The sequence below is a fragment of the Semicossyphus pulcher genome, unplaced genomic scaffold (genome assembly GCF_022749685.1).
Source record: "Semicossyphus pulcher isolate SPU_LCO1_2020_fin unplaced genomic scaffold, fSemPul1.0.p SCAF_16, whole genome shotgun sequence".
Taxonomy (NCBI): Eukaryota; Metazoa; Chordata; class Actinopteri; order Labriformes; family Labridae; genus Semicossyphus; species Semicossyphus pulcher.
The window spans coordinates 9688719-9703677 of NW_027211670.1; the positions used below are offsets into that span (position 1 = coordinate 9688719).

At 40.8% G+C, this 14959-nt stretch overlaps 2 protein-coding genes across 2 annotated transcripts; both read right to left on the reverse strand.

Annotated features, from left to right (window-relative positions):
• Window positions 1-3038: 3038 nt before the first annotated feature.
• msrb1b (methionine sulfoxide reductase B1b) lies at window positions 3039-5619 on the reverse strand. The gene is made up of 4 exons (XM_069664929.1): window positions 5466-5619; window positions 4579-4721; window positions 4228-4345; window positions 3039-3767 (listed from the first exon to the last, which is right to left on the reverse strand). Exons 1-4 carry the CDS (start codon window positions 5518-5520, stop codon window positions 3751-3753), a joined length of 333 nt encoding a protein of 110 aa, XP_069521030.1. The 5' UTR covers window positions 5521-5619; the 3' UTR covers window positions 3039-3750.
• A 690-nt stretch (window positions 5620-6309) lies between these two features.
• Window positions 6310-9429, reverse strand: neurl2 (neuralized E3 ubiquitin protein ligase 2). Its single transcript, XM_069665095.1, has 3 exons — window positions 9372-9429; window positions 8489-9285; window positions 6310-6425 (listed from the first exon to the last, which is right to left on the reverse strand). Exons 2-3 carry the CDS (start codon window positions 9249-9251, stop codon window positions 6310-6312), a joined length of 879 nt encoding a protein of 292 aa, XP_069521196.1. The 5' UTR covers window positions 9252-9285; window positions 9372-9429.
• Between the last annotated feature and the right edge of the window lie 5530 nt (window positions 9430-14959).

Consider the following 14959-nt stretch of genomic DNA (forward strand, 5'->3'; position numbering starts at 1 on the left):
AGGGAGGGAGCTCACATTTTAAAGTGTGGAAGCCAGCATACTTTCCTGTCTTTTGGAGGATATGAAGAAGGTGATACTATTTTTTCCCCAACATAACACCTTTTTTTAACGTTTGAAAATGTTCAGACTGCCAAACATTAGGAGCAGCACGGTCTGTACATGACTCAATTGTTGTTATAGGACTGAAATAAGCTAGTTCACTATTTTCATTCAGTCCTAGTGAAATGTTTTACATTCTTACCTGCCTGTCTAACTATACCTACCTACTTCTGAACATTTTACCCCTGCAATCATGTTTATGACCCAAGTCTTCCACAATCTGAAGCTAACAAGCTGAAGCTAACAAGAATGGCAGTGAAACAGTGTAAGGCAGTTTACGTTAAGTGTTCACTGATTGCTGAGGGATGTCAAAATGGAAGGGCTTAGTTTTTCTTGGTATACTTAAAAAAAAGTATAGCTTAAGCTCGGTAATCTCTTAAACTGCCTAGCATAGCTTTAATATGTACAAAACTTTGATATTTCCCATGGTAGTGCTAATTGAACAGTTAGCATTCATGCTAACACAGTAAAGGTTAATGGTTACATTAGTTAAAATAATATCTTCATCATCAGCATGTTAGTATCTCATTGTTATTTAATTTATAATTTAGCTTTTAGCACAGCTGCTGCTAGCATGGCTGTAAAGGTTTTTAATAAGGATGACACCCATCTTGTCAGAATCAGATTAAAGAGGAAAGAGAAAATGAAGGATGGGGGGACATGAAGGAGTAACTCTGAAAATGAAAGCTATTGTGGAAAGCAAAACTTAATTAAACTACAATAAATGTCAAGTTTAGTCAATTAAAAAGGTAAAATATGGCTGGAATGCACCAAACGTCACAGACTGATGGAATAATAGCACAAGATGATGTAGCGGTTGTTTTATTTACTTTAATTACAGAGTTAGCAGCTATCTACTGTAGCAATCACATTCTCATCTCCCTCTATTTACTTTATGTTATCTGTCACAGCCACTACTGTAGAGATTCACTACACAAATGCTGCCAAGGTTGTGGGTTTGATTACTAGCGGACCACCTCTGCTAAAAAATGCACACACACACTCACCCACTGTTGAGGGAATAAACTGCCTGGCGTTCGCATGCCAAGACAACACAAGAGGACATTTACTCAGCCATAACAACCTCAATGCAAGGTCAGGCCTCTCTGCCACACCGACGCTCATTTCAATACTCCTGGCAGCGAGCAGAAGTGGAGTTGGATGGATGTGGAGCGGTATATTAAAATTACTTGAGAGCTGAGAGTTCAACGACATCTATGAATGTTATGATGACCTCCTGTAATTGCACACTACAAGAAGTGATGTTTTGAAAGAAAATAGGCTTCAATCTTAACTTGTCTGTGGGGAGACCAATAAAATGGAGTACAGTGTGGGTGTTTTTGTGTTCTGTGTGTATGTGTGTCATTGATGTGTGTGTTAACATAATTTGAAAATAGACGTGAGCGATACTTTATATGTGAGGTTCAAGAGGAGTATGGCAGTGTGTTGATTGGTGCATGTTTTTCTGGGACTGTGTGTGTGTGTGTGAGTGTACATCCTATGTAATGATAGCCCTCGGTCTCTCTCCAGGCGGCCAGGCTACTCATCTGAACCTCAGGGTCTCTGCCAACCCCCAAGCCCGAGAATATGGCCTGCAGCTGGGCCACAGAGGGAGCCTGAGCACCCTGTGCTTCTGAAACCAGCGTACGTAATTAACCAAAATACAAGACGACACACACACACGCAGCGTGTTTTCATGAAGTAAACTTCGGAGTGGTGGCATGTGCAGCAGGTGATACAAGATATTAAAGAACAAATAGTATTACATTTTTATCAGACTTTTCATTCTGTTGGCAACTTCTATGTAGGAGATGTGATGCAGCAGGATGAGCTCGCCATCTAGAGGTCAGTTTTGGGAGCATCAGTTTCTAGACTGAAAGTTCAACACGCACAGATTTTTGTATTCACATACATTAATTAAGTAATAATGGTAAACCCCAGCGTACAAATACTTTATTATAAGTCCTCTATTGAGTTTAAAATGTATACATTACTGTTAATTTTATTATTGCTCAGACACTGATGTATTTAAGTGATGAAATAGGTGGAATAGACCTCATTTTAACTGTTTTACATACCACTGAGTAGTATAATATTTTATAAAGCATCACATTTGTTTGCTTAACATGCGGTATGTTTCGAATGTAAAGTCTTAAGAGATAAGATGAGAAGTTTTATTGATCCCCAACAGGAAATTTTCGTATTACAGCAGCTCAAAAAAACAGGCAAATTAAATAAAGTGATCATAAATATAGATAAAGATAGACAAAAATAAGGGGGCAAATAAAAGGATTAAAAGATATGACAATATAAATAATAACTAAGCTAGCTCTGACACATTTTACACATATTTCCATGTAGATAGATATGGCGGATATACATATTTCCACCTGAACTGTTGTTTAGAGTTATAAAATTACGACTGACTAGAGAACTCAAGTGCAGAAGCAGAGGCTGGAGTCAGAGAGTAGTGCAAGGGTGTTAGTCAAAGTAGAGTCTGAGCTGCAGGCGTCCAGGGCAGAGAGAGCCAGAAGACGAGGGTAGCAGGAGGTCTGGAGACGGATGCAGGAGTTAGGCTGGAGGAACTTCAGGAACAGGAAACGGGAGTTAGGGTATGGAAGATACTGGCAAAACAGTTATAGTTCAATTGGCACGAAGGTGCACAGAGTCTACGATATGCCGTCTTGGAGGTGTCAGGACCGGATCTCTATAGCAGGGCTAATTGTGATGCTTGATCGCTGGCAGCCTGGCTTCTGCAATTATATATACACACACACACACAGAAAGGGGAGGGGGAGAGACTGCAGGCTAGGTAGGAGTGGAGGCCATGACAATGTCATAACATGTAAGTAAGGTTCAAGTACCTTACATTACACCACTGCAAATAAATCATTACAAACAAAAATCTATGAAACTATTTGTTTTATTTGTTTGTTCTTTCATATATGAATAAATACACTTACAATGGATTATAAATCGACATCCTCGTTTTTTTTACCCCCCAAAACTCTGGACTCAAATTGGTTTTTCAAAGTAAAATGAAAATTAGTTCTAAAAGACACAATTTAATGTTTTTGTACAAGCAAAAAGTATCAAGTAAATCCGCTTACAGTACAGGACAAAAACATTTTACAACTACTTTTTTCGTAATAAATTGCATACCCTAAGAATGAACACAAAAAAAGAAGGAAGACTTCTTCAGTGCATAGATAACATGGTTACATTTTGTCTTGGGAAGTAAAGTAGTAAATGATACCAGCAATATAATGTAAAAACAGATCATTAAAAAGTTATCATCAATAACTGGTGAGTGTCTGCTGGGAGAAACTGTTGTTGCATGTTTAAATATCTAAAATAACTACTGATGTACTTTATTAAGAGCAATACAATCTTTATTATAGAGTTAACATGTATCTAAATATGAGGTATTTAAGGAATGTAACATGTTTTTGGTGAGGGAATATCAGCAGAGGTGTGGTGTGGTCCAGTCACTGTGTCACAGGCCGGTCAAAGATCCTTCAGCGGACAGGACGTCCCTCTCAGGCCTTTTCTTCCTGTCCACGTCACACACTGACCCGACCTGCTCGCTGATCCTGGACCGAGCAGCAGATACCTTAGCAGCAGCTGGTGTGAAAACTCAGACCTCGCTCTTTAGTGCTTGTCCTTTCCTGAGACGGAGACAAAAGAGAAACATGCTCACTACTATAACACAGAAAGGCCCCTTAACATTCGAGCTGTCCAAATTCTTCTTCCAGCTCTGACACACAAACCTGCTTTTTCACACCATCCCAGTTCTATTTAGCCATGTCTGTAATCTATTTTAGGAATTTAAAGCTATTAAAGTCCCTTTGTTGCTGTGACCTCGGCGCAATAAAGAGATGAATGAAATTTTATTGGTGCACAAGGGAACGTAATAAACACACCCTCAAAAACGACACCTCTCTCTACACACAATGTCCTACTTAATTGTAAGAACGAGCAGACGTCACTGTGGGCTATTTTATGCTTTTGGCTGAAGATACTTCACATTTAAAACGTCCCTCCCTCACCAGGGGTAATTTTTTGGAAGGCAGGTTGAGATTATTTTTTTCTTCTGGGATCTAGGGAATCTGTCCGCGGTCATCTTACCTTTGCTGGGGACAAACTTGAGCGAGTGGCTGAATATTCAAAAACGTGACACTCTCTCCTCCGGCCCGTCGTTCACAAACTCGTGGCCCAGCCCGTTCCCACACTTCCCACACAGAACCTGCAAACACACAAAAGTCACATCATCTTGTGTCAGATCCTGATAAAGCATATGTTTGATCTGTGTTCTCCCAGTGCATGTGTGGCTTCCTCCCACAGTCCAAAGACACGCTCACTAGGTGAACTGGTGACTCTACATTGCACGTGTATGAGTGTGAGCGTGAAAGGTTGTCTGCCTCTGTGTGTCAGCCCTGTGTCACTGATAAACTATATAACGTTAGCTGTGACTGTGACCTTGAAGGCAGTGAGCGTCTCCATCATCTTGGTGACGCTGTCCTCTCTGATGGTGTCGGTGAAAGCCGGCCAGGGAGACGAGTGGGCGAACTTGGAGCGGCTGGAGAACAGTGGATGGTTACACTTGGAGCACACGTACATACCTGTGGAGGACAGTTGCTGTTGAATTACGTGACACTGACACTTGTCTAGGGCTGCATGGTGGTGTGATGGTTAGCGCTCTCGCTTCTCAGCTAGAGGGTTCCTGGTTCAAATCCCAGTTCAGTTGAGGGGAAATCTGTTTTTTCGTATAATATTTTAGCCAAAACCTTTATTTCGATCTATTCTAAATTTGTGTCTATGTCGGTTGATGATTTTATAGTTGTACCTGACTGCCTCATACATTACCCATCAATACTATTTTCTTGTTTTCTTTCATTTTTGTTGTTGTATTGTTGTTGATCTTTGGGGTCACAAGATGATAAAAGGATTATTATTACCATTTTCTATGTTATTTGAAAGGGGGGAAAAACTTTAATATTAAAAAACTTGGCGTGTCCTTAAATGTGATGGTGGGTCCCAATTTCTTTATTCTAAGGGGTCTCTAGCAAAAAAAAAGGCTATATAAGTTCAATTGACTTTCTATTTCTATTAGAATGATACCTTTAATCTTAAAGGTAAACTGCTCTTTCTTAACGGCGTAAAGTATAAACAGGTGTTTGCACCTCATTCCTCTCTACTCACGACTGATAGGCTATTACATAATAACTGCATATATTAATAAAACTAAACAACATAAAACAGCCGAAATGAAACGTGAACTGGTAACGTTATCCTCTATATAATCCATACTACAGGCAGGTTACATCACATCACCGCTCGCTGTGAACCTGCCTCCGTCGGCTCACCTGGTTTGAAATGATCCTTGTAGACTTCACCGCCGAAAAACTGACAGAAAGACATGATGTGGTTTGTTCACAGAGCAGAGGAAAGAAAAACAAATCCTAATCTGGCTCAATGTTTCCCTCAAACGGCGCTGACAGACGACCAGACGCTCTCCTGTTTCCCTCCTGCTCTCGTGTGAAGTGATCCTGGATGGAGATTTCACGGAAGCTCCGCCCACTGCCGTTCTGTTCTACGACCGCTAGATGTCGCTGTTTGACAACAGGAGGCAGGTTGACGGAGGAACAAGTTCAAACTAAAACAGATATTATACTATATATATGTTTCTTCATGCTTACGTAGGCCTACATTAAGGGGAATAATACATTTTAGCATGTAGATGTTAAATTGATCATATATGTGGTCAAATTCAACAGGACTGTATGGCATGTCATTGCTACAACTTTTTCTTTCTTGTTAAATGACAAATTATTTAAAGCCAGACAGGAAATGCAGCAGAGGAGATATGATTTTTCTTATTTTGTCATTATCATCATGTACCATATACATAAAGTGTACTCCAGTCCGACCAGTTATTTCTAACACACAGGCTTACAGGTGAGGAGGAAGCAGAATCACACAGACACCTCCCAAACACTGTGAATTTATTTTAATGAGCAGTTTTCACCTCAGAAAATGGTGTCGGTGTTATCAGTGCGTGTCATATTCCAAAAGCATTTTTCTTTAAGCTTTATTGTATAGATGTAGATGAATCACGGAGCTTCATAATGAAAATAAATATCCTTTTCTTGGTAAAAACTGGGAGAGAGTTCAGAGATTATATATGTGTCCATTCCAGGTCTGTGTCCTTCATTCATACTTGCAGTAGTGCTTTAGAGCCTCAGGCAGCTCCAGCCAGTCAATGGCCATCCTGTGCACGATGTACTTCTGGATGGCCTTCCTGCACAATGTCTGCAGGGACGAGACTGAAGCAACAGAGAGAGGACAGTGGATTAGCAGGGTACAGGAATGGAGAGAAACTGCAGAAATAATGAAGTAGGATGCATGACTACTGAACCACTCCCAGGACCAAAGCTATACAGTTTATATTACTTGATGGAAAGTCAAACAAATATAAAACACACCAAAGTTCTGTAAAGAAATATGAAAAGACAACTAAGGCAAAGCCTAAAAATTACTAAAAAAGACATGACAACAAATAGATGCAAAATGATGATTCGGAAACATTGATAGGGATTACAAAGCAAACAAAAAACAACTTAAAACATGCAAAATGACTACAAAGAGGCCCTAAACAACTAAAAAAAGGTCTAAAATGACTAGAAAGGTTCCACAAAGAGATGAAACATGACACAATCTGTCAAAATTGCAAGTGAACTCCCACGCACTGTTCAACTTGCAGAAAATACATTTATTTGCTTGCAACATTTCAGTGCTTGTGCTTCATCAGGCAAACCTGAAAAAACATAAAAGCAAATAAATGTATTTTCTGCAAGTTGAACTGTGTGTGGGAGTTTACTTATAAGGAGCCTCAAAAAGAGATACAAAGGACTTCAAAGAGATACAAAAGGACAACAGAGATGCAACATGAAAACAAAGAGATACAAAATTACTACGAAGAGAAACAAAAGGACTACAAGATACAAAACAAAATCAAAGAGATACAAAATTATTACAACGAGATACAAAGGACTACAAAGAGATACAAAATTACTACGAAGAGAAACAAAAGGACTACAAGATACAAAACAAAATCAAAGAGATACGAAATTATTACAACGAGATACAGAGGACTACAAAGAGATACAAAATGAAACCAACGAGATACAAAAGAACTACAAAGAGATACAAAAGAACTACAGAGATACAGACTACAAAGGGATACAAACAGACTACAAAGAAATACAAAAGAACTACAAAGAGATACAAAAGGACTAGAAAAGGTCCATAAAACAAAAATGACAATGAGGAGACACAAAGTGATGACAAAGACACTCAAAATTAATGTAAAAAAAAATGCACATAGACTACAAAGAGATCCAAAATCATTGAACTTGAACAGAAAAAATGCAAAATGACAGGAAAAGGAGCCAAAATGGCTAAAAAAAAAAAGGCTTACAGGTGAGGAGGAAGCAGAATCACACAGACACCTCCCAAACACTGTGAATTTATTTTAATGAGCAGTTTTCACCTCAGACGGTGTCGGTGTTATCAGTGCGTGTCATATTCCAAAAGCATTTCTCTTTTTGCTTTATTGTATAGCTGTAGATGAATCACGGAGCTTCATAATCAAAATAAATATCCTTTTCTTGGTAAAAGCTAGGAGAGAGTTCAGAGTTTATATCTGTGTCCATTCCAGGTCTGTGTCCTTCATTCATACTTGCAGTAGTGCTTATGGACTACAAAAGGTCAACAAAGCAAAAATGACTATGAGGAGACACAAAGAGACTCAAAATCACTGTAAAAAGATGCAAATTGACTTGAAAGAGATCCAAAATCATTAAAAAAAAATTCTAAGTAAAGCGACCAAAAACTTTTGACAGGAAAAAGAGCCAAAACGGCTTAAAAAAAAGATGCAAAATATCTTTGAAAAGTTCCAAAAAGAAATGAAAAATGACTTCAAAGAGTTACAAAGTGACCATAAAAGGTCCATAAAGCAAAATGACTTCTAAGAGGCACAAAGTGAGCAAACATTGAAGTAAAATGAGAGACACAGACCAAAGACAAGTCAAACGACCATATAAGGATGCAAAAACACTACAAAGAGATGCAAAAAGACTTCAACGAGACACAAAATAACAACAGTGAAAATAGAAATGGCCCCTGTAACAATTATTTAATCTTGCATATTACTTTTCCTATTTCATTTTGAAATTTAACATCTCCTGTCCTTTCAGTTCCTGCTTCACGCATCTCCCGGCCCCTGATTACCAGCACCTGTGCTCATTACACACCTGCCCCTGATTACCTCGTTAGCCAGCCAGTTCCACTGTTTCATCCTACATAAAAGCACCAGTGGGACACTCACATCCATACTCCACCTGCACGATCCGCACACACTTTGTAGCAGCAAACACGTCCACCACAGCATACAGAGGCTGGATGGCAGGGATCCCCTTTGCAGAAGCCCCCATGTCCTCTCCATTGATGACAATGTGCATGTCAGCCAGGTCTCGGCCTTTGGGAACGTACAGGACTCCTATCCGGCTGCGTCTGGCTGTGGGAGGCAGAGCGTTGGTTTTATACAAGTCGTCCAAAATGTGGCTGAAACGTCCCGGCCTGCTGCGTCCCACCAGCTTGTCTCTTGGGATCCGAATATTCTCGATGTACAAGTGAGAGTCAGTGAAGAAAGCCTTTGGTTTGCTGTTGCCTCCTCCTCCTTCATTTCCTACTCCACCTTCAGCCTCCACTCGTCCAAGCCTGTGTCCTCCGTCTCCTGCCTCCTGACCCTCTGCTGCTGGATCCTCTATGACCTTATTGTGGTTGCGAGTGATGGCGAAAACCCAGCTGTCTCCTACGTCCGTCAGGTCCGGGATGGAGTATTCAGGTACCACATCTAAGCCCCTGGGGTCCCTGGCTGTGAGGCCTACGCGGAGGTGGCCACACCAGCCCAGCTCCTTATCCTCGATCTCTATGAGGAATATCTCCCCCGGCTTTAGAGGGTGTTTGCTGAAGCAGACTCCATTTGCAAAGCTCTCCACGCGAGTGGCCTGGGTTCCTGAGTTGTCCAGTCGGACGTTGGTGCCGTGGATTGGGTGGAACTCCATGAATTGGTCTGGAACGGGCTCCATTTTGAGATGTGTTACCCTTATTCAAGCTGCCACCCTGTTTCAGGGAACAGAAACATAAATCAAGGAGGAATTCCCAGATGTATAGCGGTCAAAATTCACAACGAACAAAGCAGAACTTACCGAAACTTTCCAGTCAAACTTGTCTTGAAGTTCTTTCAGACCATTGCCGGCAAACACGTGGTCGTAGAAGACACACAACAAGATCCAGCTCCGCCTATCAGTGAGCCACTCAGGGAAGCTTCTGGTAGGGGGCTATTTTTGAACAGCTGCATGTGTCAACAGATGGCAAGGTATGTGTGTGTGAGTGTGTTGAAGGGGGTGGCCAACATGCACACAGTGACTCTCACGCTCAGAGATTGAGGTTGGGTTAGTGGGAGCAACGCAGCCCCCTGGGCCCCTGGAGCTCATTCAATTTCACAAACCCATGTACTGAAGTAATACGTGCGTAATTATCATAATACACCATATGCCACGGAGATATGTTAAACAGCAGGCCTTTCATAGCTGCACTCTAAATATAGTCGTGCCACGCAAATACAGTCTGGATTTCATTATTATGTAAAGCAGCAATTAAAGTAATACAGCGAGATAGAGGGTCTGTGGAGATTTGATATGATAATGGAATTATAGTACGAGAATATTAAGAGACATTACATTTAAAAGGGGAAACTCTCAGGAGATTTTATTTTCATATAGAAGAGAAAAAGTTGCTGCTCACTGTCACATGATTTACAGTTGTCTATCACTGTGGTCTAAAGGTATCAGGTGTTTTCGTATGATCAGATTATCACACTGTTAACACGGTAGGTTATATGCATAGGTATATTGAATACAAGTTCATTTAGATTTTATATAATTATGTATTTATCTGAAAATACTTAAAATATTTGTAAAAGTTAATAAGACAAAGACGATAACTAGCTAGCATCTGTTAGCGGTACAGGGGGTGGAAGAGTGAGAGTTTGTTGCGTGGTTGTAGAGACTTGAGACCAATGGCTGTATAAAAAGATGGACGACGGGTCTCCATATACTCTTATGCTGTGTTCGAAATGCCAAACTATACTAGCAGTACTGATTTGGTCATAATGTAGTATGCAGTATGCAAACAAAAGCTAAATGTGCTGTATGCCAAAAATGCCAGGATGTCATACTGATTTGGAGAAAATCTCCAGTATGCATCAGTCCAGTATTCCTTGCCTACTGTATCCCACAATGCAAAGCGCTGGAACGTCACAGCGGCAGTTGAAATGACGGACAGCAGCAGCATTCCAGCAGAAGGGTGCGCTATAGCTCAAGAAGCGGCTGTTATTGTTTACTTCCGCCTGGCGTAGCATACTGCAAAATGAATTTGAAAAGGTTTGTACTACATACTACCGACGAACGCAGTACGCAGTGTATAGTACGGCATTTCGAACACAGCCTTATTGTAGAAAATTGAAGCCAAAATACTTCCCGTGACGGGTGCTGCCATCTTGCGCTGGTGATGTCATTTGGAGCCAGTGTCGCGCAGTAGAGATCGGCGGGTGGAGCCGCCGTAGCCACTTCCGCTAACATAAACACACCCTTAACTTACCGAAATAAAGATACATCGGCATATTTAACAGCAGAACAGATTCTTGTGTTGGATATGGAAACTTCAATTACTGTAGTTTTAGTTGTTGTCGATCCTCCTCCACTCTAACTGCTAATCAGGAACAGATCGGCGGCAGGAGCCGTATTTGAAAACAGAGCTGTCAATCATCCTTTTTACAGCATCAAATAACTAATTAAAAATAAACTTGTCAGAAAAATGAACACTTTGATGTAAATCAGCATGGTAATAACTAGCTATAATGACAGAAACCATGTTTGAGTAACATTTATTTGACGTGTATTATGATTTTATAGTTTGACTCATGTCCCATCTGTTAACATGGAGGAGGCGGGCTTTATGACCTGTACTGCAGCCAGTCAGCAGGGGGTGACAGAGATGTTTTGACTTCACTTCTGGGGAGCTGTCACGTCGTCCATCTTTTTATACAGTCTATGGTTGAGACACTTGAGCAAATTTCCTGCCCACTGTAAAAAATAGATGAAGAAAAGCCTTGGGCGTGAACAGAGTCACCGAGCACAGTCTGGCTATAGCGAAGGGATGAGATAAAAAGAGCTATCTCACCTCATCATCCTCTGAATTTGAAAACTTATCAGAGAGAAACTCCCATATTTACTATGAGAAAAGAGACAATATGAGTTTATAGCAGCAAAATGTATCACCTCTTATCATGACCTGACCCACACACGTACACACATAAACAACAAACGCACACACTGACGCTCATACAGGAAAAACATCAATATAAACCAATATGTGCACACTTTAAACACACACACAGTAAGACACACTGACATACACACATGTACAAAAAGACACAAACACACACAATTTAAAACATTCAACTGTCTTTCATAAACACACACACACACACACACACACACACACACACAAAGAGAACAATGAATTGAGCCTTTTGTGTGTTTAATTTCTTTCCTCTTAATCTGATTATCACTGACGCTTTGGCAATATTGTCTCTGATACAGTCATGCCAATAAAGCTTAAATTAAAATGTGCTGTTGCAAAGATAAGATAAAACCCCAAAACATTCTTTGTGCCATATTGTTTTCAAAAATACTTTCTTTTCTTTGTTCTTTTTTTCTTACGTTGAACTGTTGATTAAACCTGAGCCAGAAATATCTTATCCTGAGCGTGGAACCTGTCTCATAACCAAACTGCTCTGGGGCTTTAATTTCCCAGAGCTACAGTCTGTTTTTCTGTCTGTGGAAGTAATAATCTGCACCATGTCCACAGTCCAGCACATGGTCTGCAGTCTGGCCATGAAGCACAGTACGTCATGATCAGTCTCCCCGGGGTAGAGCAGGTATTCAGTTAACAACTCAGCAGCTACCAGGCCCGGATATCACCTATCAATGGCCTTATTAACTTTAACATGTGGCATGACCTCTGGTGGCCTCTACCAGGTGGTCTGTCAAAGACACAAGGCCAAACAACAGACACTGGACATGCCAGATTCAATGGACCTACTTAAGTAGTCCAGTCCACAACAGTATCACTGTCAGGTTTGTGGTCAGTATGTACAATTCCCCAGTTGATGTATAGTTGGTCGCAGCTTGCATTTAAAGCCCCTGGTTGTTCCTTTCCTCTATGTAAGCATGCAAGCTTTGATTAAAGGGTTCAAATTAAATGCAGATATGATCTTTATTGAAGAGGAAGCCATTCTATCTCACAATATTGCCATTGTCAGGATTGCAATTTCCTGTCCTGCCTGTCTTGATAGCTACCTCCTTGTCTGTTTCAACCATTGACTGTATATATAGATGGACGATGCGTCTCCTTCTGCTCTCATTGTACGGAATTGGTGCCAAAATAGCCCCTGTGATAGGCGCTGCCATCTTGCGTTGGTGACGTCATTTGGAGCCAGAGTCTGCGCAGTAGAGATCGGCGGGTGGAGCCTCTGTAGCCACTTCTGCTAACCAAAACACACACTTACTAAAAAAACAGCAAGGATCCCGCACACCAGCGTGTTTAACAACAGAACAGCTTCTTTGTGTTGGTCTGAAGCAGACGTTCACAGGTATGGAAACTTCAATGACTGTAGTGATTGTTTTAGTTACGTCTCCTCTCGCCGTTCGTCCTCTACTCTGCTAATCCAGAACAGATCGCAACAGTCTTTGGTTGCAGCATTTAGTTACAAACCCTAAAGCCATCCTTCACCTCGTGCCAAGTGTTTAGTGTGCTCCCTTATAAATCTGGACATCGTCTGCATAGAGGGAGAACAGAGAGAGATACAGCATGAGGTATCTTCTGTGTAATGGAGCAGTAAACAGTACAATATGTTGATCTGCCAGCTTCTACCAACTCTCTCTGGTGGCGATGGACGCTGATTGCAATTTTTCTTGGGATTCTTGACCAGTTTGAAACAGCAAAGAAACTTCAAATCAAAGGCTTTCATCGGAGGACCGTTGGCTTATTCAGATTTGTCTGCGAGTTACATCATCTAAGTGACGAAATTTCAGTATGTTACTGACCTTAAAATAAGTCAATGTTGACTTTTGGTTTCACACGGGACATCAGTTTTTTGGGTCCGGTGTTGTTTGACCATCTATCTACCATGGACTGCTGCCTATGTAGACTGTCTACCTCTTTACACACACGCATCACCTGACTTTGCCGGCATAAAAACTACTTTAAAAAACGCAACTATGGGTTGTAATAAACTGCTTACACAGATGACCTATTTGGTCTTAACTTCTAGAGCACAGTGGCCAATGCTCACTCTGCTTTTAGCTCTGTTTTTGGTCTTCTCCAACCCCTAAGCTGCTAAATACTTAACTACGCATGTTCTCTAGTTAGTTGCCAAATTTGTCTGCTTTTCCATGACGGACAAGTAAGATACAGAGGATCAGATTACACTTATACATTACATTACAATATTTTCCTCGAGTGTCGTAGATTGCAGGTATGAAGTGTCAAATAATTTAACTCTGATGTAAGTAAATATACATTACTTCAAAGGCTTATTGAGCAAATTGCTACAGTATCCCCGTGGGCATGCTCTGGGTCCTTTGTATGTATCCTATTGTATGTATCATACAATCAGTTTGCTCCTACTTTGTATCTGCAGTATTGACTTATTGCATGCAAGAGTTCCCAATTTACAGTCAATCTGAAAACATATATTTGAGGATAAAACGGAAGCCCTAAGTGGACATGCATCCATACATTTTATTTACTCAGTTCTCCCTTTATAACAAGTTACGCTGAGTGGTTTTCTTGAGATCTCGGCTTGTTTTTGTCGAGGTAACAAAGCTTGTTTTCTCGTGATAACGGAATCATTTTCTGGTGATCTAGAAAACAAAACATTCAAATGTCTTCATATCTTTTTAAACTGATCTTACAATTGATCTAGGTTGAAAGTAGTGCGGGTTTATTCCAGTTCAACATAGCCCTTTGAAAGTCCACATCCAGTTTCATAGCTGTGTGTATAAGTGTGCAGGTTTACTAGAGGTATAAATGTTCCTTATGTACTGGACCAGGCCGCATGCAAGTCTCTCGTCCAACCTGATCCATGGCTCTTACGCACGCATCCCTTTGTACACTATCCCTCACACCAGACACATTTGCCCTTTTCATAGTGATAATGTGATCACTTTTATAAGAGGGTCTGACTGGACCATTTTAGGGCCCTGGGTATCTCCCCTCACTACTTCTCCTCTGCACAAAGAAATAACACTCTCAATATAAAGACAAATCAGCAAAATACAACCACACAACGGCAGCAGATCATGACATAAAAATAAGAGAGGGCTTTAAATTGAAATTATTAAAATCACTCGACCGTGCACACTGTACATTATGTGGTGATGAGTGAGTGTTGCCTGCCGGGCTCTTCGGGAACACCTCCTCCAGTCAGTGATGGATGGGGAGGTTATTGTCTCTCACCCCAGCTGCAGCTCGCACACCACTCTGCCCCGTTCTTCATATTGTCATTTCTGGGGCTTTCACCGTTTAATTTAGGCCAAGATGGAGGGAAGGAGAGAGAGATACGGGCGGTTGCTTCACTGTTTTATACTGCTTCTTTTCTGTATTGTCATAAAAGCATCTGTTCAAAGTGCCAGAAACCTTTCAGCAACAATTTGGACACTTCTGCTTG